Below are 23,257 nucleotides of genomic sequence, written 5' to 3'. Positions count from 1 at the left end.
GGGGGAAGTGTTCCCCAGTTGCCACCATTCCCATGAGACTTGCTTCACTCTTTTACATTGCCTGATATCCCTGCAGATATCTGCGCCTGTAGCCCCTGAAAATAGAAGTAAATGAGATAACTCCTTCTTTTTCTCTCTGAAACTATTTCTCCATTAAGGAATCCCATTTAAAACCTAACAAAACATATCTCAGAATAAAATTTAAAAGTCTGTGTTCTTTAGAGGCATAAAGCTTATGTTTATTGACTAAATTCATTTATTCATTGTGACAGTGTGATGATTAGAGAAGTAAAGTGTGAAATATAAGAGTAACGAAAAGGGTGCCATGTTCTGCTGTGGGGTAGGGAAATTCTGTCAGGAATGGTTTAGAAGAAGGCAATACTTACTTAAGTTGAAATGTAACTAATGAGAAGGATCCCAGCTAAAGCTTGAAGACAGGACTGTGGATGTAGGAATACAAAGACCTACAAGTAAGAGAAAACAACAGTGATTCTCTGTTGGAGATCAATAAGAAATAAAGCTAGATGCTCCAAATGTGAAATCATGGTCTTATATGCCATTTTATGTTTTGTTTTAATCCAAAATGAAAAGGTATTACCATTTCTTCAATTCTGTCACACAATGGCTTTCTACTTAACCGATACTACAAGCACTAAAGAATATCCCAGCTTTCTCTCTCCTCTGACAGACAGGGAATCCATTGTCTCCAACTCTCTCCCTTAAATTTGCCACTTGCATGTAATTACCGACTGGATTTCATTGATCTCTCTGAAATGGTTTTTGATTTTAAAATAAAGTAACTAATTCCTTCTTACAGTTTAAATCCTAGTTTGTAGATAACTTAATGCATCAAGGTTTTTTTAAGGAGGAACAGCAGATGCATTTCTCCATAGGAGCTAAGATGCTAATGATCATAAATTGGTCCAAATGCGCTTCACACTGAATCAGGGCCTTCTATTTCTTTATCCAAAGCAAGGACCATGGCGTTGGAAATTTCAGACTTTATAGGAACTCATGTGTTTGCAAGTGTTCTTTTGAAATACTTCAGATCTCTGGTTGTGGGCAACTGCCTGCTTTTTTCCTTTGTGTAACAAATGTCTGGTTTTTGTGCCAGGACACTTCTGGTGTGCTGTTGATCAAATGAGAATTGACAGTTTTCCTTTTGTTTTTTTTTCAGCTCACTCCAGTTGGCACCACAGTATTTACAGGATTTTCAGGAGACAATGGAGCTACAGACATAGATGATGGCCCAAATGGACAGATAGAATATGTTATTCAGTATAATCCAGATGATCCGGTATGTAAATATCTACTTGCAATGTGAGTTCACTATAAGGAATAAAATTAATATTTACTTCAGCTGATATTTATTATATTTCTCTATTGCTCAGCTCATGGAACCACATTAGTAATTATACTATTATTAATAACTATCTCAAAATTATATTTTAAAAAATATTTGTGCTATACTTATAAAAGCTAGTTTTTGGTGAGTTTTGTAGGTAAAAGTTTAAAATGTATTCATAGGTATAATATGTCATTTTAATTAAATTTCCATTATGTTAGTGGACTCCTAAGCATTCTAAGTAAATCATTGGATATGATATTACCAATGTGATGCGTATGCTTTATGGAACTTGCAAATTAATACCACCACTGCCCCTTCTCCACCAATGAAACCTGAGGTAGAGAAGAGGACAAAGCCTCTAGCAATAGGTTTTTCAGTTTTTGTTTTTTTTGCGTTAGACAGTGGGGCTTCTGCATTGTGCCTTAGGCTGTGAAATTATTTTTCCCAATGATATAGTATATGTAACACAAATAAAATAAGAATTGTTTTCTTGAAGCTAGAGCTGGAAGTCCTGCCTGCCATCTTTCCCTTCCTCTTTTCCCAGAGGCAGCTTCTCAGAACACCAAGGGCTCCCCAAAGCATAGTTTTAAAATCACTTAAGTGACTTTTTAAATTAATGCTTCTCCTTTAGGTTTAATATTAGGAACATAAAAGTAGTGAAGTTAACATTGTATCTTTGTTTTTAAATTATATATTTCTTATATAAGCTTTAAACAATTTTAAAAAACCTGTTGAAATTGTAGAGACTAAGAGCTCTCAATAAGATCTACCTCACAAATTGATTGTGAGAACTAAGTGAATTGTGAATGCATCTCCTCATCTTATTCTCACAAATCAATTAGTTAGTAGTAGTATCTCTATCACATAGAAGTGAACACAGGTTCATAGGTGACGTGACTTGCCTGGTAACACACACCCACCTCTAAGCTGGAGAGTCAGGACTCGATTTCAGAGTAATATGTGCTCCACTCTTCCTCTGTTGTGCTCTAAGAAAATAGTTGCAGCACTTGAGTTAAAATTTTCAAAAAAAATTTAAAAACAAAACAAAAGGCCCATGGGTATAGCAGAGTCAAGGGAATATTTGGGGGGATTTTGTTTTTGCTTTTCCCCTAAAATGTATGCCTCCACATGTTTATAGACAGAGGTAATGAAACCAAGAGATGGGGAGATGATGAGAATGTGACAGAAAAGGACAATAAGTATGAGGGGTTACACAGAAGTCGAATGGAAAAGATCAAAGAAACAGCAGAAGGGAAAAGGGCAAGAGAAACATTTTTTTTTAAGTAGAAATAGGCAGCTGACTATACAGAATATTTCTAAACCATTTATTTTCTTTACTATTTAGATTTTTAAAATAATTAATTGTATGTGTATGTCATGTTTCTAGCTTATATTTTATGAAGGTCATTTCCTAATCTTTACTCCTCAAGCTGTAAAAATGAAACTCCAAGAAAGTATAGAATGACCAGGCCATGTATTTTAGGGAAATATTTATTACATTGCAAACCTACCCAAGGATTAGATATAGTGCGAGACAGAAATGTATTCCTTGGAATGTATCTTTTAGAAGTTTTGTGAGGCTGAAATTCCTTGTTAGCTATGCAGTAATTCCTTCTGAATGCTTCCCCTTTTCAGAGATTTCTGGGCTTGGCATGAAATATAATATGTACTTTTTATTACCTACAGATTGAATAAACCAATCATTCACATGCAGTTTCCAAATTGCAAAAGAAAAAAAACAATGTACTTTAGCAAGCTAGCGCTACTATGGAATAACGAAAGAAATTCTCTGGGCATGGTTCTAATTCAGTGAGGCAAAAGAATAAGACATCATGACGGCACTTAAGTTAGGGTATATTGGAAGAGAAAGCATTAACCAAGTCACATCCTTACAGAGAGAATCCATCTTTAATCATCATAGAGAGTTAATGCAAACCTCAATGCCAGTTTCTTCTCTTATAAAATCTCTGAGAAAGAGCTATCTGATGACTTTTATATTCTTAAATTGTTAAATCTCTAGAAATTCTGCTTATAATTAATAGCATCATAATATTATCCTGCTTATTTCTTAGAGTTAAAACAAACTTGTATGTATTACAAATATATGTAACCTGAAAATGTGGCCCCCTCTGGCTTTTGCAACCACAGTTAAAAATTTCTTTAAAATTAGTCTCACACTGTATGGTAAATAGTAAAAGGTGTAGATTGGTCTGTTCTACTTAAAAATCTCAGGGTATTTTTTTTTCCCTAGGTTATTTTTTGTTTTGTTTGTTTTCCGTCTGATGCTACATTATTCATTAGCAGAAATCACAAATTAGTGACCTGGAGTTTCATTCAACTCACAAAATTTTGTTTGGCCACAAATTATTTTAAATAATTTCTGAGCCAAAATCTAAAAATCATGAAATTTCACATCCAAATTTAGTTTTCTCTTCTCTCTTGAGAAATAGATGTATGACAACCCTGGTCCTGATTTCCAATAAGACAGCATCAGCTACGGTTGAATTAATGTTTTCCCATTAAGCAAACTTCTGTCACTCAGACAATATATGTATATCCATTTTTACCCTCATCACTTCACTCATTTACATCATCCAAGTCATCCTTGTAGAAATTTATGAATGTATCCCGTTGCGGAGCACAGGCTCTGGACATGCAGGCTCAGCAGCCATGGCTCACAGGCCTAGCTGCTCCGCGGCATGTGGGATCTTCCTGGACTGGGGCATGAACCCGTGTCCCCTGCATCGGCAGGCGGACTCTCAACCACTGCGCCACCAGGGAAGCCCCAAAGTATGTTTTAATTAATTCTTCCCATCACTTTAAACACTGGCCTCTAGTGTTTCTGATAAGGGAAGACAATGGAAATTTGAATTATGTTTCCAGTATGTAATGTGCCATTTTTCTTTGACTGTTTTCAAGATTTTTATTTTAATTTTGAGTGCTTGGTAACTTGACCATGGGAGCATGCCAATGTATAGTTTTCTTTGTAATTGTCTTTTTTTAGGGGTTTTGCTGAACTTTAATCTCTAAATTTGTCTTTCACCAGTGAAAGAAATTATCAGACACTATTGTTTAATATTTTCATGCCATTTCCCTGACTCCTCCCTCTGAGACTCCAATTACAGGCATATTAGGCATTTAAATACTGTTCCACAGGTACAGGCTCTGTTCATATATTTTCAACATATTTTAATTACTTGGTTGCAAGCTGGGTGTTTACTATTGATCTATATTCAAAGTTACAGTGTTCTCTGCCATCTCCATTCTATTCTTAAAACTATCCAATGTATCCAATTGTCTTTTTTTATTTATTATTTTTTAAATTTCAGATAGTATAATCTTCAGGTCTAAATTTTCCATATTTTTATAGTTTTTATAGTTTGTAATTTTGGTGAGTTTCCCATCTTGTCATTTATAGTGAGCATATTGTTTTTAATATGAGGATACTCTCATAGTAATGTGTTCCTAAATATCAGAGAAGTAAAAATATAATATCACTTAAAATTATTGACTCATCAAATGTAGTAGTTACCAATTACCAGTACTATATGTCACCACCAATCCTTTAGACAAGGCTTGGTAATTAGCATAATGTATTAGTTATCTACTGTTGGATGACAAACTTAGTGGTTTAAAACAACACACTTTCATTTTGTTTAGTTTCTGTGGCTTAACCTAAGCTGAACTGCTTAGGTTCTCATGTGGTTACAATCTACATGTTGCCCAGATTAGTTCTCATTGGAGGTTTGAGTAGGGAAGAATCCCCTACCAAGTAAACTCAGACTGCTGTTAGAATTAGTTCCGTTATTGTTGTAGGACAGAGGGCCTTGGCCTCTTGCTATATGTTGGCTGGAGGCTGCTCTCCACTCTTAGAAACCACCCTTAGTTCCTTGACTGCTTACTTCCTTAAACCTGCAAGGAGAGTATCTAGAGCTAGTCTGCAGGATGGAGTCTTATATGACATAAGGCAATCACAAGAGTGACAGTTTATCACCTGTGCCATATCCTATTGGTTAGAAGCAAGTCAGAGGTCCTTCCCACGCTCAAGGGGAGGGGATTACACAAAGGTATGAGTTGCTTGTCAGCAAGTGGGGATAGAGAGGCCTCCCTTAAGAATCTGTCATACCTACTATAATGTTCAGTATTATTATCATCATTTTGAATGTCGTATAAACTGATCTACTTTGGAAAAGCACTTTTGAGTCTTTTTGTTTAAGTTTGTGGAAAAAAAATAGAGGAAATGAAGGTTCTATTCTGGTTTTAATAGAGGATAAATTGAAAATAATCATTTGCATTATTAGGATCCTTTTTACCACACCTGTATTTCCTTTATGATGTAGATGAACAATTATACTAGGAGATGTGGAATAAATAAGAATCAGACATTTTTACTATCCAAAATAAAATTTAAAAAATTAAATTGTCAAATGTTGTAAACTCTTCACTGAAACAAAGCACTTTTATTTAACCTATTAACAAAATCAGAAGAATTTAAATTGCACTTTTTTTTTGCCATTGTTTTTATTGAATTTTATCTAGAATAAAGAAAGAAGAAGTTTGGGGATGAAGAACTGCTTAACTGACTAACCAAATTTAAAGCGAAAGCATTTGTGTTATTTTCCAAAACTTTCTGTCTCTTTCTCTTTTTGGAGACATGCCAGAAGTGAACTTTTTTGGGTTGGAGAAAATTACTTGCTCTGGCTAATGAGATATGGGCGCAAAGAATCAAATACAAGTCACCGTTTCCCCTCCCACTGCTGCAGTGATTGGAGAAAAACATGTTGAGGTGAAACATGCATTAGCCCGAGTCCCTGAGTGAAAACATAAACAGAGCCCACTTGCTGACATGTGTTAGTGTAGATATGTAGAATGGGTACGAAATAAAAAATTCTAATTTTAAAAAATTCTATTAATTTGGGGGTTTTATTCTTGCATCATAACCTATCCTTTCTCGTCTGATATTTTCAGATGAAAATAATTTAGTAAATACCTCATTATTGGTGTCCGCTAGAGAGCAAACTAAGAGGATTTGTACTATGCTCATCACAGTTACTGTAAAATACTATTTTTTTATGCCTTCATGGTAATAAAAATTAAGGCCATCTACAATACACTGAACTAATTATATTTTAAAACATGAAAAGAAAAGAAAAGAAAGGAAAAAGAAAGATTCAGGAAAAATGAGGAGAATAATTTGTCATGTATTGTGTGGAATTTTTCATTTTGGGGAGTTTATCTTATTTGGAAAAAGGAAATTATTAATATAATAGGTATCATTTGGATATTTTATTTGTTTAATTTATTTAACACCTTTATTAGAGTATAAATGCTTTACAATGGTGTGTTAGTTTCTGCTTTATAACAAAGTGAATCAGTTATACATATACATATATCCCCATATCTCTTCCCTCTTGTGTCTCCCTCCCTCCCTTCCCATCCCACCCCTCTAGGTGTTCACAAAGCATGAGCTTTGTGAACACTTGTGTTTAATTAGGTCATTGCCTAAAGTCCTTCGTTGTGTAAAACTTTGAACCCAGGTTGTTTAACTGTGAGTCTGTGACATTTTAAATTTATAACATATGGACTTTTGAAGCCAAATAGAAACTTCTAAATACAATTTCCTACGAAATTGGTTAGAAGAAGGTGACAGGAACTGCATTGTAATCTTTCCTTCACCCCTAAATGTGCATATACATATTTGTGTGTGTTTATGTGGCAGGGAGGAATGAGTGTGTATGAAGTAGAGAAACAATTATCAGAGTGTTGGTATTCTACTAGGAGCAAACGAATGTTGCTGCTCAAATCATAGTCCCTTTTGAGTAGACAAGGGCTACATGATCTTACTTAACCCTCCACTTTTCACTTCAGGTAATTCAGATTAGGGGAGTCACACCAAACCATGGATGGTTCAGCAGCTAATGGCATGGTGGCCTGATTAATCCACGACAAGCTTAAGACCAACTACAGACTGATTGGGACACAGAGTTGGTGCTGTTTATTCAAACTAAGAGATAAAGTCACAGTCCTGTTCAACATGAACAAAGGGGGAAAGAGAGAGAGAGATTAGAGGTGATGAAGAAAGAGAGAGAGGGGAGAGAGAGATTCCAAAAAAATGTAGAAAAACAATAATAAGAGAACTTAACAGCCTCTGAGAGACTGAGAAATGTTTTCCTTGTTACCTAAGTTCCCACCACTTCCCAGTTACAGGCCCAGTAAAGCATATTTGTACCTTGGTTCTGTCATTAGATAACCAGGAAATAGATATACATGTATATGTGTATGTGTGTGTCTGTGTGTGTGCAGGTCTCAAAAATCTCTCTTCTTTTGAACTGAATATCTAGTCCTTACAGTTGAATGGATAATATCAAAAACAGTATTTGTAAATATAGCATAGGTATGAGAAGCCAAACAGAATCTTTTCTGCTTATTAGAAAATGATGAATTACCAGAGTTCTCAGCTGAGAACAAATAACACTAAGTACCTCATAGTCCATTTCCAGATCATCTCCAACTGTGGAGCCCAACACCTCCTTACAGGACTAGCAGAGAGGTGTCATTTTATCTACGTTGGTACTAATTCAGCTTCCCACAGGTTAATAAAGAGGGCTGTGGGGGGATGGAATCAACTCTGGAGAAACACGGAATTGTTAGTGTCAACATTCCATCTCCCTTCTTTGCTTAAGTCAGTGTGAGTGTGTGTGTGAAGGAAGGGCATTACACATGCCTCCTACACTTTTTCTCATCCTTCCAACAGTGATAAAATCATTTAAACTGCCCTATGCCCTCATTTACTAAGTGGAGAATTGCCCCTTGTCTGACAGTTACTGAGACACCAAACTGCCAGGGAGTTGTGAGTGGACCTTTCCTGATGGAGAGCAGATGTTTGGGGCCTGTGGGTATTAAGAGGCTTAGTCATTATTGGAATGACCTGATTAACACTGGGCAGGTAGAGGTCAGCATTTAAATTCTCATCACCCAAAGAAACAAGTTCGTGCTTTACAGAGCAGTGTTCTGTAGTGCTTTTCGTGCTAGTTCGTGCTTTACAGAGCAGTGTCCAAAATTAACAGAAAGAGGGTCAGGGCCTTATTTCCAAAAAATGTAGGTTGCTTAAGAAAAAGGATATGACTGTGTTCCTACACCCCTCTCCTTTGTTGATGAACCAAATCTCTAAGGATGAGAGGAGAGGAAAATAAATGGTAGAGGAAGGGAGGGTGCAGACTCTACCTCCCTTTCCACCTCAAACAGTTCTTTGACAAGAGTATAAGACTGAGATACTCTTGATACACTGATACACATGCACACTCACACACACATATATCTATATCAGAGTTATGGGATCCTTCTGACGTATTATTTATTATTAAAGGAATCAGATTGAATTAGAAAAGCACAATTTTAGTAACTACTAAAATCGCAAAATATTAAATGCTCAACATGTTATTACCTTTGAGAGTCTTCACTCAAGTTATATTTAAAAGTTCATCCCAATCTAACATCAAGTCAATTTCTTAACGTAACACAACTAGCTCCAAAATAAAGAAAAATGAAATAATTATCCATCTTAAAAATGTATTATAGGAGCTTATTATTGAGTTGAGATCACAAGCAAATGCCAAAACTCTTATATGCTTAACTTGGTCCTTTCTATCTTCTAGTCTAGTGTTTCTCAAAGTAAAAACTAGACTTTCTACATGAGAATCACCCAAGAGTTTTGTTAGAAATATAGACTTCTGAGAATTTCTGGAATTTGGAGGAATAGACTTGGAATCTGCAATCTAAGTGATACATTTCTATGATCCTTATATACGCTAAACTTTGAAAATTATTGTCACATTGCCTTATCATATAATAATTTTAAAAAACAACCATATTTTCTTACTAAATTTTGCTCTTTTTTTCCTCCTTAGGTAGAGCTTTAGAAATAGCATTACAGCAGGGCATTTACTTTGAGTTGATCTAATCCAATATTCTTTTTGCTACAGGACAAATAAAGAGCACCCTAAACATTTATCCACATTTTGTTTCTAATTTTTCTCATGATTATTATTCTGTTTTTTCAAGACAGAATGGATACTTTATAAATACTTGTTTCATTAGTAAGTTAATTTTAACACAAAGGCTTTTCATATGCAATAATTTATAAACAGCATTGATCATAAAGCAGATATTCTCCTTATGTTTCTTGGAACATAAGTATTTATGAAACTCCTAGCACAATTAAAATCTCAGATATCTATAAAAGATGGACTTAGCTAATAAGAATTAGATTTAATTAAAAAATTTTCTTAAGAACAATATAATCCTTAATTACTAACTACAATGCTTGTAATAATTCTATAAATATCCAATGAAAATTATCAGCTAAAATAGGATCACAAACATCCATTACGTTACTTGGTTAGAAATATAAATGTAAGTATTTCCACATCATAGACTGAGAGATCCTTGAGAAATCTGTGAGGGAAAGCAGAAAATGCACAAATAACAAATGCTGTTTGGAAAAAATAATGTAACATAAGAGCAAAGATTTAATCCTAAATTGGATGACAAATAAGATTTTACTGAATAAGATTTGCAGGATTTATAATCCAGAGAAATGACGGATAGAATGTTTAGGCAGGAGAAAATTAAAAGCAAATGTCACCTGCAAAGAGTCATGGCATAAATGGAAAAGAGAGGGGACTGCATGATGAGGACACATAGGCAGGAGATAATCATTTATCAAAGTGCTTTCAGTTGCAAATAATAGAAAACTGAATTTAAAGTGACTTTGCCAACAAAGTCATGTATTATCTCTTGTAACAGGTTGTTCAGAGAAGGGGAGGTATCAGGATTTGTTAAGCAACTCAGAGATATCACAGAGCCAGCTTCTTTTCATTTTCTGCTCTTCCATTTTCAGCATTTTGTTTACTTCTAGATTAACTGTTTCAATAGTTCCAAAATGGCTGCTGATGGTTCCAGGTTTTACATCCTTATAAAAGCATCTGTAAGCAGAGAAGGGAACACTTTTTTTTCTTGTCTCTCTCTCTCTTTACAATTAAGAAAAACTCTTCAGATTATTTAGAATTAGCTCTCACGTACATTTCCAAAACAATCACTGGCAAAGAGTGTGGATTTTCCATGGTAGGATTAGATTTGTCAAAACTCACCCCACTTAGGGTCATAGCCTCCCCTAAAGCACAAAGCCACCAATTATCTGAACTCATTTGGAGTTCTGACTCCAAGGATGAGGTGGCGTTTCGGTAAGCAACCCACCGTATATTTCATAAACACGCTAGAATTGATATATGTCTCTACAGTTATTGAGTCTTTGAAAGTTAACAACCCTATAACAACACACTGAGTTGTGTTTTACAGTGTATATGGCAATTATCAACTAAAGTATTCCCCATAACTAACTTAGATATTTAGATTAAACAATTTTTACTCTCCCTGGCATAGTTTAGAGTCCCGCAGTGTTTAAATAGGCAAAAATTTAGGGAAAATGTCAAACGCCTGTTTTTAATTGTAAATATCTTTTATGGCACATTTTCTATATTTATGTTTTAAAATGTTACTTTTTAAATGACTGAATCCAAGAAAGACCTGCAAAGCCAATTGCATGAACACAGAATAAATCATTAAAAAATATCTATCAATTGTATACTCTGTGTGTGTGTACGAGAAAGAGAGGGGGTCACAGAAGGAGGGAGAAAAAGATGGAGAGGGAGAGATCACAACTCTAGATATTGAAGGTTAATTTGCCCACATTCCCCCAAATGAACTTGAGATAGAAGATTTGAGTCAGCTGTTCTCTCATTAACGCTGTTTCTAAGTAACTCCCCTTGTGTCAGCTGAGTGTATAAACACAGACACACACAGACAAGCATGCACACACTCTTTCTTCCTTCCCTTCCCCTCTTCTTCTGCTTTCTTCCTTCTGCTTTGCCTCTCCCCCTCCCTCTCCCCCACCTCCTCCTCCTTTTTCTGAAGAATCTAAGTATTTCATCTGCTGCCCACAATCACTTGCACGCCTACCACTGCACAAAACAATCAACCAAAAAAGTTCCAATACTAAAAGTAAAACTGACTTGTTGTCATAATTTAGAGACTATTTTATCAGTCTTCAAAATGGCACTAAAACAAAAAAGTGATGTAAGGTCTTTTTAAGACTGAGAGACAGATCTCCTAAATTATATTCCCTTGAGGAATGACTATACTGTCTTACAGTGAGGGCTGCTCATGCCACAGCAGTATTGCTGGAAGGCACTTTGGAAGTTGCCCTTATAACCTGCATGTTGCCAAGAAGAAACTCAACCCCTGTCAGGATAGGAGACTTAACTAATGAACAGCAGTTCTGAGGCTTGGAAAAACAAACAAAACAAAACAAACAAACAAACAAAAAACAAGCTACAGCACATTCTTTTTCACAAAAACACAAAGTTTCAAGTTAATAGTTGTATTTAATACAGTACTTGAAAATACTGAGAATACAGAATGGGCACCAATGTCGAAAAGGGATATTAGGTAGAAATCACAAATTGCAATCTTTGAACTCTTCGGTGTTTAAAAAAAAATTGTGAAAAGATAATATGGTAATAGGAAAGATTTTTCAGATATCTGGACTTAGAAGTATCCCAGGGCTGTTGATGGGTAACCCTAATAATATATGAAAAACTTACAAGAAGTAAGTTTCCTGGTTATCATTATCAAAAGTGAGACCTATTGATCAGAATGACAAGTTTTTGGAAATAAGAATATTAAATCTGAAGCTTACACTCACATCCTGTTTTCAGATGATGAACATGTTGTCTATAATTTTCTAGGGGACTAAACTGAAATATAAGATTGTCTAATTCATCTTATGTTCAGATGATCTCAAATGTGTATCTTTACCTATTTGCAGACATCCAATGACACCTTTGCAATCCCCCTTATGTTGACTGGAGATGTAGTGTTAAGGAAGAGGCTCAACTACGAAGACAAGACTCGCTACTTTGTCATCATCCAAGCTAATGTGAGTGTTTAATTTCTCTTACTTTCCTCTTCTGAATTTATGAAGTACAGAACTTGCCCAGAATGTATGTGCTCACTGTGACCTCAACAGGGTAGCCCTGTGCTCAGTGTAATTTGTATATTATAGTCTTCTGAATAGGAAGTGGGATGGAATGGGGTAGGAAGATTATTCCCACTCACTGTATTCTTCACTCTTTGAATCACTCATATACTTCAATAATTTGTTTTTAGCTCATACTGAAGTATTTCTCAAAGCATGATCCACCGAATGACTGCAGCAGAATCACCTTGGGAGTGTATAAGAAATGCAGATTCCTGGACACAACCTCAGACCCTCTGAATAAAAATTTCAGAAGGTAGAAGTGGAATACCTGCATTTTTTATTAGCTCCCCAGGGAACTTCAAAGTACACTAAAGGTAGAGAACTGTTGAATCATTTATCTTTTATTGAGTAGTTGCTCACTACATCTAAGCTACTATGATCATAACCCACATATATGGACTGCAGTAACAGAAAACCTGAAAAACAATTGCTTGTATAACATTATTATTGTCATTATCATTATTATTTTAATAAAATTCTTAGATTTATGTGGTTCAAGAGTTGATTTGACAGTTCATCACCAAGGACTCAGGTTCCCTCTGTCCTTAAAATCCGTCTTTTCCTGAAATTTGGTTGTTTTTCCAATGCCTTATGTCCCATTTGCAGTTGTGATGCTTATGGCTCTGGTGCTAGTGAATACCAGCACATAAGCATCACGACTGCAATTCAAGTCTGAGTATAAGGGTGGTAAAACTAGGACTTCTTATGTTCATTGATTCTGTCTGCTTTTATCTGAGAGGAAGCTCCTTCCCACCCAGCTTCCCCACACAGAACAGGAATATGAGTCAGCATAGCAGACGGTAAAGTTAAGGAAGTCTGTAGGTGGTAAAGGGGAATGAGACAATCATCTCTGGATGACAAGCAAGTATGGTTCGTCTCCTGGGGCTGGGCATATTGAAAAAATAATAATAATTTGTTAGGAAGGAGGAGAATTGGGCTAGTATTTCAGTAAAAAAAAATCTAACAGGGCTGGCGACAGATAGCATCTGACATTGAAAAAATTCCTATAATAAGTGGCAGGGCCATATTCTGAAAAGGTAGTTAGACTCTGAAGCCAGCCTGTACCTTTAATAACCCCTAAGCATTGTAATCATATTTTTATAGCTGAACAGAAAGACAAGAGGGAGTGGCAAAAGGAAATATCCTCCATCAGCTGTTCTGAACAAGTTTATATGCGAGAAAGTGTTGCTAAGTGGCCATGTTTTGTCTTTTTTAGAGATATTTCAGCAGAAAGGGCATGCATGTTTACATATATAGTATATGTGTGTGGGTAGGTATAGATAGAAATCTAGTTTTCTGAAGACAGATTTCTAGACTTTCATTCAAAATACTTGTTTTGTTTCTTTTTTTCCAATTCAATGTGGGTTGTCTTAGGGCTCAGTAGCAGAGACTAGAGTAGAAACTATAGATGTAGGAAAAAGTAAAACCTCTTAAAGAGGGCCCCTCATCATTCCTCAAAAACACTGAACCCCTTTTTTTCCTATGTAAATGAAAATGTGGAGAAAAGGTACAATTTTCCTTTCTGACTCAGAATCTCTAATAAAATTTACAGAAAAGTCAGATTGCTATGGAATGGATTTGAAAGCTAATTTTTATTGTGCAATTTAAAATGAGGTGTTTTTTTTTAAAGAAATATAAAATAAAATAAATCTTCTGACTTGTCATCTACTTTAAACTATTTATAAAGACATCTGGGACAATTCAAATCCAATTTGCTAGACTACTCGTAACTGGGGAAAGACTGATAAGATTTTAGCATTTCAAGGATAAAATTATGAAATAACAGGATATACATGGATCCTCGAAAGGAAGGAATGGAATTGGTGAGAAATTGAATGAAGACATGAATTTATCTGTAATAGTAATTTTTATACAAATGTAAATTATGCGATACAAAATGTGAATGCTAAATATAGGAAGTTATAAGATTTTTAGTGTTTTTAAAAGTTTTCAGATTATATCCTTTTAAAAGTTATATAATATACTAAAATTAGGATATATCACAATTTATTCAACTATACTTAAGGTGTTTTTGTTTATTTTTGGTTTTTGACACAGAACTGATAGCTAATCTCATGATTCTCCTGAGAGGCAGGGAGTATAGTATAGTGGTAAAAGCATGAATTCTAGAACCACATTGCCCAAATTCAAATCCTAGTTCTGCCATTTCCTAGCGTGTGACTTTTGGTATACTCTGTATGTCAGTTTTCTAAGTAGTAAAATGGGGATATTAATGAAATATACCACATAGGGTTCTTGTGAGGATTAGCAAGTTAGCAAACAAAAATGTGCTTAAACTAATGCTTGGAATATATTCTGATATCATTACAGTATTACATAAACCTCTTAAGTACCAGTACTTACTTGTTCATGAATAGATAATTAAAAGATAAAGTTACTATGAGAAAAATTGTATATATTCATGTATATATATGTATATACATACATACATATACATATACTTTTCATCTTAGTAGGTAATGCCATATTATCTTCCAAATTGTTGCAGCACATCACATTCCCACAAGTTATAAAGAAAAATGCCTATTTCCTCTACATTTTAGATATATAACTTACTTAAGACAGTGGCTTATTGGAGCTGAAAAGATGGCTCACGCTTGCTTTGAGGGCCAATTTTGGACATCTCTTTCCAACTCCAAGTACAGTGACCTCATTTGTGGCCATGGTGGGAGATATTTACAGTATGGAAAGTGACAAATGCTCCAAGTCACGTTCTTGGGGGCCCTGTGGTGTAGCCATGGCTGTGGCAGCTTGACACGGGGTCTCAGTTCCCCAACCAGGGATTCAACCCTGGCTGCAACACTGCCCTGGCTTTTGTCCCCTTTGGAGGACAAGAGAGGAATATTGTGGATAGACACATGGGCAGGCTCAGTAAGAGTCACATCTTCGGGAAGTTTAAATCATTTATAAGGGGGCAGGCTTCCAGGTCTTTGTTTTCCTCTGACCAGTCGTCTTGCTTTTACCCCTATCTGATTTGTCTCAGGGCCCTCCCCATGTGCCTTCGCCCTCTTTAGCCAAGATGGATTTCAGTGTGAGGGGCTCAGGGAAGTTAGCAAAACTTACTGTTGTCTGGCACCCCGTTTCCTGAGGAAACTTTCTGTGCAAGTGTAATTTGGGAGGTCTCCCTGACCCCAAGAATAAGGGAGTTGTGACCTCCTTATCTTTTACCCCAGGAAGACTTAGCCCCTCCCTGCCCTGCCATTACTGTTATCTTACAGTGTCCACAGGAGACAAAGTCTAGCTATTCATCCTGTTCCTGTTGTTATTTCTATCTCAAAGTATAAACAGGAGGCTAGTTGTAAATGTCTTGCCTGGGACCCATCTATCTCAAGCCTCAGTCGGGACTGCTTGTCTCAGTTGGCTGTTAAACATTTACTTACTCATATATATCAATATCTATACAATTTATATTCTTATATTTATATAGAATAATGATACCCATATATTAAAATATCTTTTAATTATTATTTTATATTCTTTGTAGTTATTTTATTGATGGTATGTAAACCAATGTACAATGTAAACTATGTCAATTAAAAACCTACTTATTATCTTGGAGTCATAAGAAGAGCTGAAATATGAGCAATCAATTTGGACTTTAAAGTAGATGGTTTCTAAGAAGCTAGAGGTCTGATGATAAATTACTGAACATTACTCAGATTTGGCCTGGCTTTGCTTAGAGTACAAAGATTTGATTGATTTGCAAAAGGAATCATTCAAATTTCTTGTAGTTGTGAGCATGTTATGATTTTTTATCCATGTGAACATGTTATGATTCTTAAATAAATTGCAAGAGTTTTGGGTGACCCACATTAGAAAACTTGTCACTTATTTTCTTTAGAATTTTTGCAACAGTATTACCCACACCGTTTTTTAAAAAATATGAATAGCCAATGAGGCAATGAAATTCCAGAAAAAAGGAGAAAAAAATCTAGGAAAGGAAGTTCAAAGAAGTACAAAAGTCAGGGGTTTCCTTTTGTTGAAACTTCTGATACATTCTGTCACCACAAACTCCAATTTTGGTGTTACCCTAAATCATAAAAAAATCAAACCCATCTCTATACATCGATATCTTCAAGCCAACTCTTTCTGTATTATGGTTATCCTGAGGGAAATCTTAAGGACTCTTAACTACTCAAGAGCCCTTAAATAATTGTCAGAAAGAAAAGATTTACATTTCATTAAGACTCATAGCAAGAATACTTTTTGGATTATTCTGTCAATTAGCAGTGCTATTCCATATTTTCACATACATCAAAAATCTAGAGAAGGGACATAACTATCTTTCATAACAAGATACTGTATTTAAAAAATATATGATACTATATCTTTCTCAGCTCTCTCTTTTCTCTTAATGGACTCGAGTATGCAAAAAATGTGTGTAAACTGTAGGGATGAAAAACTTTTTCCTTCTTCCCTTCCAGGTTCTGTTGACCTAAAATAAATAGACTGCCCGTTATTTCTCCAGCAAAAATGGGTTTATTTGGGATAAGAAGGGAATTGCAATTTGGGGTCTACAACCACGGTGAGCCATGTGCAAGTCCCTACAAAACAAGGGAAGGAGAGAGAGGGGGAGATAAGAAGTTGGGAGAGCTATAGTAAACAAAGAGACCATGGCTTTTCATTAGCTGAGCTGTTGTAAGGATGGAAGAGGAGGCATTCTTCTTCTTGTTGAGCTATGCTGTCCTTGCAAAGTGTGAGGGCTCCCCCTTCTGGTCTCCTGACTCTGTTTAACTGAAGTTTGTTGAATTTTTTACAGTTCTTCGGCTGGCCTAAAAATTAAATTAACATAACACAGATTAACAAGAGAAAAACAAATTTAATAATGTATGTGTAGGAGCTCCATAAAAAAATATGAGACTGAAAAAAGTGACCAAAGCAGGCTGTCTTTTAGACAAGGAAACTACAAATTTCTGAAGAATTTACAAGGCAAAGAGGTTTGGGCTCAGGGTATCACATTAGAAAGGACCATGGTACTTTTACACAGCCTCTTGGCCCTAAGTTCCCTACTTCTGGTGATAATGATGCCCTCTATTCTCCTGGTACAGGGAGGGTTCTTTTCATATGGAAGATCTATGTCCTGCTTTCAGGGGGACAAAAGATGATCAAAATGTCCTCCTTGCACTGGCTGTTTCTTAAGAAACTTTAATGTAAAATACTCAATATGCCAATGTAGCATATTTTGGGGTGGCATATTCTGCTCTTCTTCAAAACATTGCAATTATATAGGTTTGGATATAAAAATTACTGTCTATACTTTCATATTTCAAACTATATACATCACTTTTCAGAATAACCCCTATCCTGACCTTTCCTCATGTCTACCTCCTACTGATATGTGGAATAAGTGCTAATATTACAACCATTGTTTTTAGTTTTGCCAGTTTCTTGGGCATATTCTGGAGAGTAAGACTGAAATAGGAGGATAATTGTTGATGGTTTAAGAACTATTTATAAAATTTTCAAGTAATGAAGATATTGCTTGAAAATTTTATAAGTAAGCAAAATGATAGTATTCTGTTTACTAGTATGCATAAAAGCTAAGGAAAATTAGTTAAACAAAAAAGATACTTTCAAGAAAAAGAAAAGAAAAGAAAAAAGGAACACACTTCTAAAGTGATTTAGACCCAGGCAAACTTGTTGCTGTTATTTTCTTTTTCGAATAAAGAAATCTAACAGAATCAAGTTACTAGGGTAAGTTTTAAAATTTCAGTTGGTGATAGACCATCTTCCATTGGTGAACAGAAGCATGGCAGATTCCTCTAAGGTCTTAGGTAACTGAGTTAGAGTCAAAAGACTCAAGGCAACTCTAATTATGTTGCCATTTTTTTTTTTTTTGCTTTCTCTACTGCAAATACCAGATAAGGTAATGAAAGAGTACTTAATATATGTATCTATGAGTGAGTCTGGTAGGTGCCTTTAGCCATTTTGTCAACTACAAACTACTTGAATACTAAGTATGTAAGTGTTAGAAGTCTCTTTATTCCAAGGCTCCTATGACATTGCCTCAAAAATAAATCTGAACATCAGCATTTTTGTCTCATACTCATTTTTAAAACCAGGTTTCATATAATTTCACAGTATTTGTTAGAGTCCAGATTTTTCCTGGCTCCACTCCACATAACCAATATTTGACTTAATACAGTTCTAAATATAGAGCAGATACTAGGTGAATTAAAAATTAGCATTTATCTCTAGTTTGATCAAAGAATAGTGTGCAATTAAACTATTTTATAGCAAGAAAGCCTTTCTATTGAGATGAAGGAATTGAAGTCTTACTTATCATTTGATGGTTAGAGGTGTTTTATTTCTCTAACATTTTCATAGTTGAAATATTTGCAGTTTTATAAAAATGTGCTTTGTAAAAAGTGGATTGTGACAATGAGTTAGTTGTCTCTGAGCTATTTATAAAAGTAACTTTCTTTGAAATTCTACTAGGCACAGATCTCCTTTTCTGAAACAAAGAATAGTTCTTCCTTACAATATATTGATGAAATTTTCTACTTATTTATTAAATAATTAATTTTAAAAATGCATGTCTTTGATATGTCAGATATCATGTTATAATACTGTATTGTGATGTTATGAGACCAGATGATTGGAGGCTTTGAATAAAGATGCTAAGTATTCAGTGATTCAGTGACAAGGTCAATACCACTTCCTTATGAGGCGTTGAGAGAATGTTTCAGCTAGGTCAAATCTCACACTCTGATGAATATTCTTTGTGGCTCTTTGAGTCTACGTTGTAGTTATCTCTCTGCTTTTAAATTCCTGCATGTCAGTTTTTATACTGGATTATTCTTTGTATCACCTGCAATTACTTGCATAACTATACTCACAGTGGTTATGGAAGCTAAATAAAGGTTTCATATAATTAAATGTTTAATGTTAGCAAATATATAAATGATATGTGAAATAATAACGCACATTGAGAAAATACAAATGAAACCGTCAAACTTGGTTAACTTTGAAAGAGATACATTCTTGCTTGCCAGTTACAGTCACAGTTTCCTAAATTAATGATATCTTATTTTTTATTTTATTTTATTTTTTGCGGTACGCGGGCCTCTCACTGTTGTGGCACAGGGTCCGGTCGCGCAGGCTCAGCGGCCATGGCTCACGCGCCCAGCCGCTCCGCAGCATGTGGGATCTTCCCAGACCAGGGCACGAACCCGTGTCCCCTGCATCGGCAGGCGGACTCTCAACCACTGCGCCACCAGGGAAGCCCAATATCTTATTTTTAAATGTCTAAAATTTTAAAGTGTTACCTTATTTTTAAAATGGTAGAAAAGAAATGAAGGAAAATAGAAGAGGAGAAGGAAGGATTTTGGGGATTAGTTTTTAATATGTACTGGATTTTCACATAACAATGAATGCAAATGTAAATTTAATGAAATCATATAAAATATTTATGTAAATAATTATGTTTTATTTATACCACTCCCAATTTAGAATGTTATTTCCTTTATTCAGAAGAGTTGTGAGCAGCAGCATTATACTAGAAAGAGTAAAATATTCCTTTCTTTTCGGTTTTTATCTTAATTGTCAGGGGCTTTGCTTTAGACAGTATTTTAAGATCAAATTTGGTTCTGAACTGGAAAAAGAGCATCATGGATTAACAACACCTTCCAGAGGCTTGCAAGTTAGGAATGTGCATGAGGCCTATTTTCATATTTCATTATAACATGTTATATTTATTGGTGGCAAATTCTGGGGAATCTCCATGTACACATAAAACATGTTGGTAGTTTTTGTTACTATATCTCTGCTCCCAGTAGCAGTAAAGGGAAGCAGAATGTGTCACTCTAAAATATGCCTCTTTAGCATGCTGACAAAAAAAATTAATAAAGTGATCTAAGAAAGTTATGGAAATTTTTATTTGAGCCAAACTGAGGATTATAACTCAGGAACAACCTCTCAGAGAGCTTGCAGAACTGTTCTGCCCATTAGAGGTCAAAGCACAGTTATATAGGTTTTTGAGACAGAGGGCTGTACATTAAATGACATATTTTACACAGTTTACACAACCTAGATCTATAGGTACAAAGAGTAGTGGGTCATGGGTCATCATGACTCCTTACAAGATTAAGAAGGAAGGTTATCTCCTAAGGAGTTGTGACCATTGATGGGATTAGAAGGAATATTTTTTCCTAAGGAGGTCTGAATAATGCAGATGTGCAATACACACTAAAGGGGAGGGAATTTTCTCATCTTGCCATAAATTATGAATTTTATTTCAGCAAGCATAAGAATTATTTTAGGCTAAGTAATAAAAAAAACAAAAAAACAAAAACAAACAAAAAAAACCCAGCAGACAGAAAAGAAGCTCTGAAAACCAGTAGAAGCAATTTACATTTACAAGGGAAATCTCCAATTATAAGGGTGTCTTTCTGTCTGTACCAGGAAGACAAGGATGACTCTAAATCTCTAGAAACTCTTATCAATGGAGAAGGCTTAGATTTAAATCTGCATAACAAACATACCTTTTGTTTACTGTGCTTCCACTGAAAATTTGGCTTTCCCCTCCCAACATCTTTTGTCTTTAGCTGAAGATGGTATTCAAGGTGGTGACTTGGGCCATTTTGGGGAGTTACTCAGTTTTCCTGGTTATCTCCCCTGTATACAGGAAGTATACATGTTATTAAACTGTTTGTTTTACTCCTGTTAATCTGTCTTTTACTACTGAGGGGTTTTATCTAAGAACCTAAAAGGGTAGAGGAAAATTATTTTTTCCCCTCCACAGTAGGTTATCTGATCTTTTCCTTTTTTTTTTTTTCAGTTTCCACTTAAAAATCGAGATTTTATAGCTCAACACTTTGTAAGCAATTTCTTTTCCCAGTATAAGACAAAAGCCTATATTGTGTATTTTGGTAAATATGCACCCTCTCTAATGCAGTTGTATCCATGTTATGGAGTGGCAACAATAACCCAAAGAAGCAGAGAATAGTAATAGATTTGTTGCTGACAAACTGAAAGACTTAGGATAGAAAACATTATACTTTGTCTGTTACAGTGACTTGGCTGTAACATATGAGAGGTAAGGTTGAGTGACATGCAAGTATAGAAATACTGCTTCTGGGATATTACAAACTTTTTTGCCACATCTGTTAGGTAGGTAGTCAGACTTGAGTGGGTCCCATCCCATCCTGGATGGGGTCATCTTTCCCTCCCTATGTGGACACTGGTAATCAGAGCATGCCCAGAGATCTTCCCTCTTCTAGTCAAGGACCACTGCTAAGTTTCCAGCCATATCAGGACCAAGCAAGGTAAACCTGCCAGCACAGGTTGGCACAGGTGCACCAAGACCTAAAAGGTGACTCAAGGTAATCCAGGGTTCATTGTGCCATATTTCTAATAAATTAGTATTGCGGTTTTTGCCTCCCCCCACCCACGTGGGTTTTGCTTTGGTGCTTATGGGTAAGCACCTGCACACTAGGAGAAAAGTTATATAACTTAAAGCTGTCAATCAACTTGTCAGTTAAATGATGCAGGACACAAGGAGGGACCACCACTCTAAAAATCCTAACCCTGCCCCATTGCGAGACTACTTCTGGTTTCCAGACAGCCCACTCTCATCCTTTCTCAGGAGCATACTTTCACTCTGCTTAATAAAACTCTTGCTATTTAATACTGCTCTATGCCTCTAGACTGAATTATTTCTCTTGAGAAGGGCAAGAACTGAGGAAATCGCCATTCTGCCAGTAACACATCCAATATCACATAAAATGGTATTCATTCAATATTTTTCTTAAACTTTAGATTGATGCAGTCTTTTTTAAAAAGTACATCCTAAGCAGTTGTAGGGGTGGGAAAATTTTCCATTCTACCCTTCTAGATTCTTTGGCTGATCTAATAATCACATTGATATAAAACAGATTAACAGAAGAAACACAAAAGTTTCCTCACATATATGCCTTCTGTATACATGGGAGAAACTCAGGAAAATAGGGTAACTCTACTCCAGAATGGCAGAAGCCCTCACCTTAATTACCATCTTCAGCTAAACACAAAAGAAGATGTTGAGGGTAGAAGGTCAGTTATGGGAGGTTACCTGAAAGAGCTCAGTAAACAAGGGTAAAGTTGATATGCAGATTTAAATTGTTGCCATCTGCATGATAAGTTTCTAGAGATAAGTTCATCTCCTTCTTTCTGGTGCAGCCAGAGAGACACCTTTACAAATGGAGATTTCCCTAGTACACGTAAATGACTCATACAAAGGGGTAACTTTTACCCAGTTTTCAAAACTTCTGTGTCTACAGTTTCTTAAAAATAATCAGCCTGAAATAATTGTATGCCAAAGAGACATATTTGGGGGTGGTAAATTCTGCTCCCCTACACAATCATAATCTTAAAATATTAGGTTTGGGATTCCCTAGTGGCGCAGTGGTTGAGAGTCCGCCTGCCGATGCAGGGGACACGGGTTCGTGCCGCGGTCCGGGAAGATCCCACATGCCGCAGAGCGGCTGGGCCCGTAAGCCATGGCCGCTGAGCCTGCGCGTCTGGAACCTGTGCTCCGCAATGGGAGAGGCCACAACAGTGAGAGGCCTGCGTACCGCAAAAAAAAAAAAAAAAAAAAAAATAGTAGGTTTGATGAACCAGTTGTGTTTTCTAAATAATTTATGTTAAATTAAGAGTCTTCTATATATACTCAATTCATACATTTAAAGTATAATTTAAAAAATTTATTTGTGGACCACCAAAGTTGTCTCATGTGTCATTTGCTACTCCTATTATACTTTCAACTGTACTAGATATAATAAACAGACATGGAAAATTTAGAACAATTAAAG

At 35.6% G+C, this 23,257-nt stretch overlaps 1 protein-coding gene across 1 annotated transcript in view; it reads left to right on the top strand.

The window, feature by feature from the left end:
- Positions 1-23,257, top strand: part of PCDH15 (protocadherin related 15) — a 1,039,293-nt gene that overhangs the window by 629,253 nt on the left and 386,783 nt on the right. Inside the window, exons 8-9 of the mRNA XM_067710150.1 lie at positions 1,178-1,297; positions 12,234-12,344. Of these exons, the coding sequence (XP_067566251.1) occupies positions 1,178-1,297; positions 12,234-12,344 (231 nt within the window). The remainder of the gene's footprint in view (positions 1-1,177; positions 1,298-12,233; positions 12,345-23,257) is intronic.

The sequence above is a fragment of the Pseudorca crassidens genome, chromosome 16 (genome assembly GCF_039906515.1).
Source record: "Pseudorca crassidens isolate mPseCra1 chromosome 16, mPseCra1.hap1, whole genome shotgun sequence".
Classification (NCBI taxonomy): Eukaryota; Metazoa; Chordata; class Mammalia; order Artiodactyla; family Delphinidae; genus Pseudorca; species Pseudorca crassidens.
Note: the sequence above shows the minus strand (reverse complement) of the source record. Positions and strands in the feature narration are given on the sequence as shown.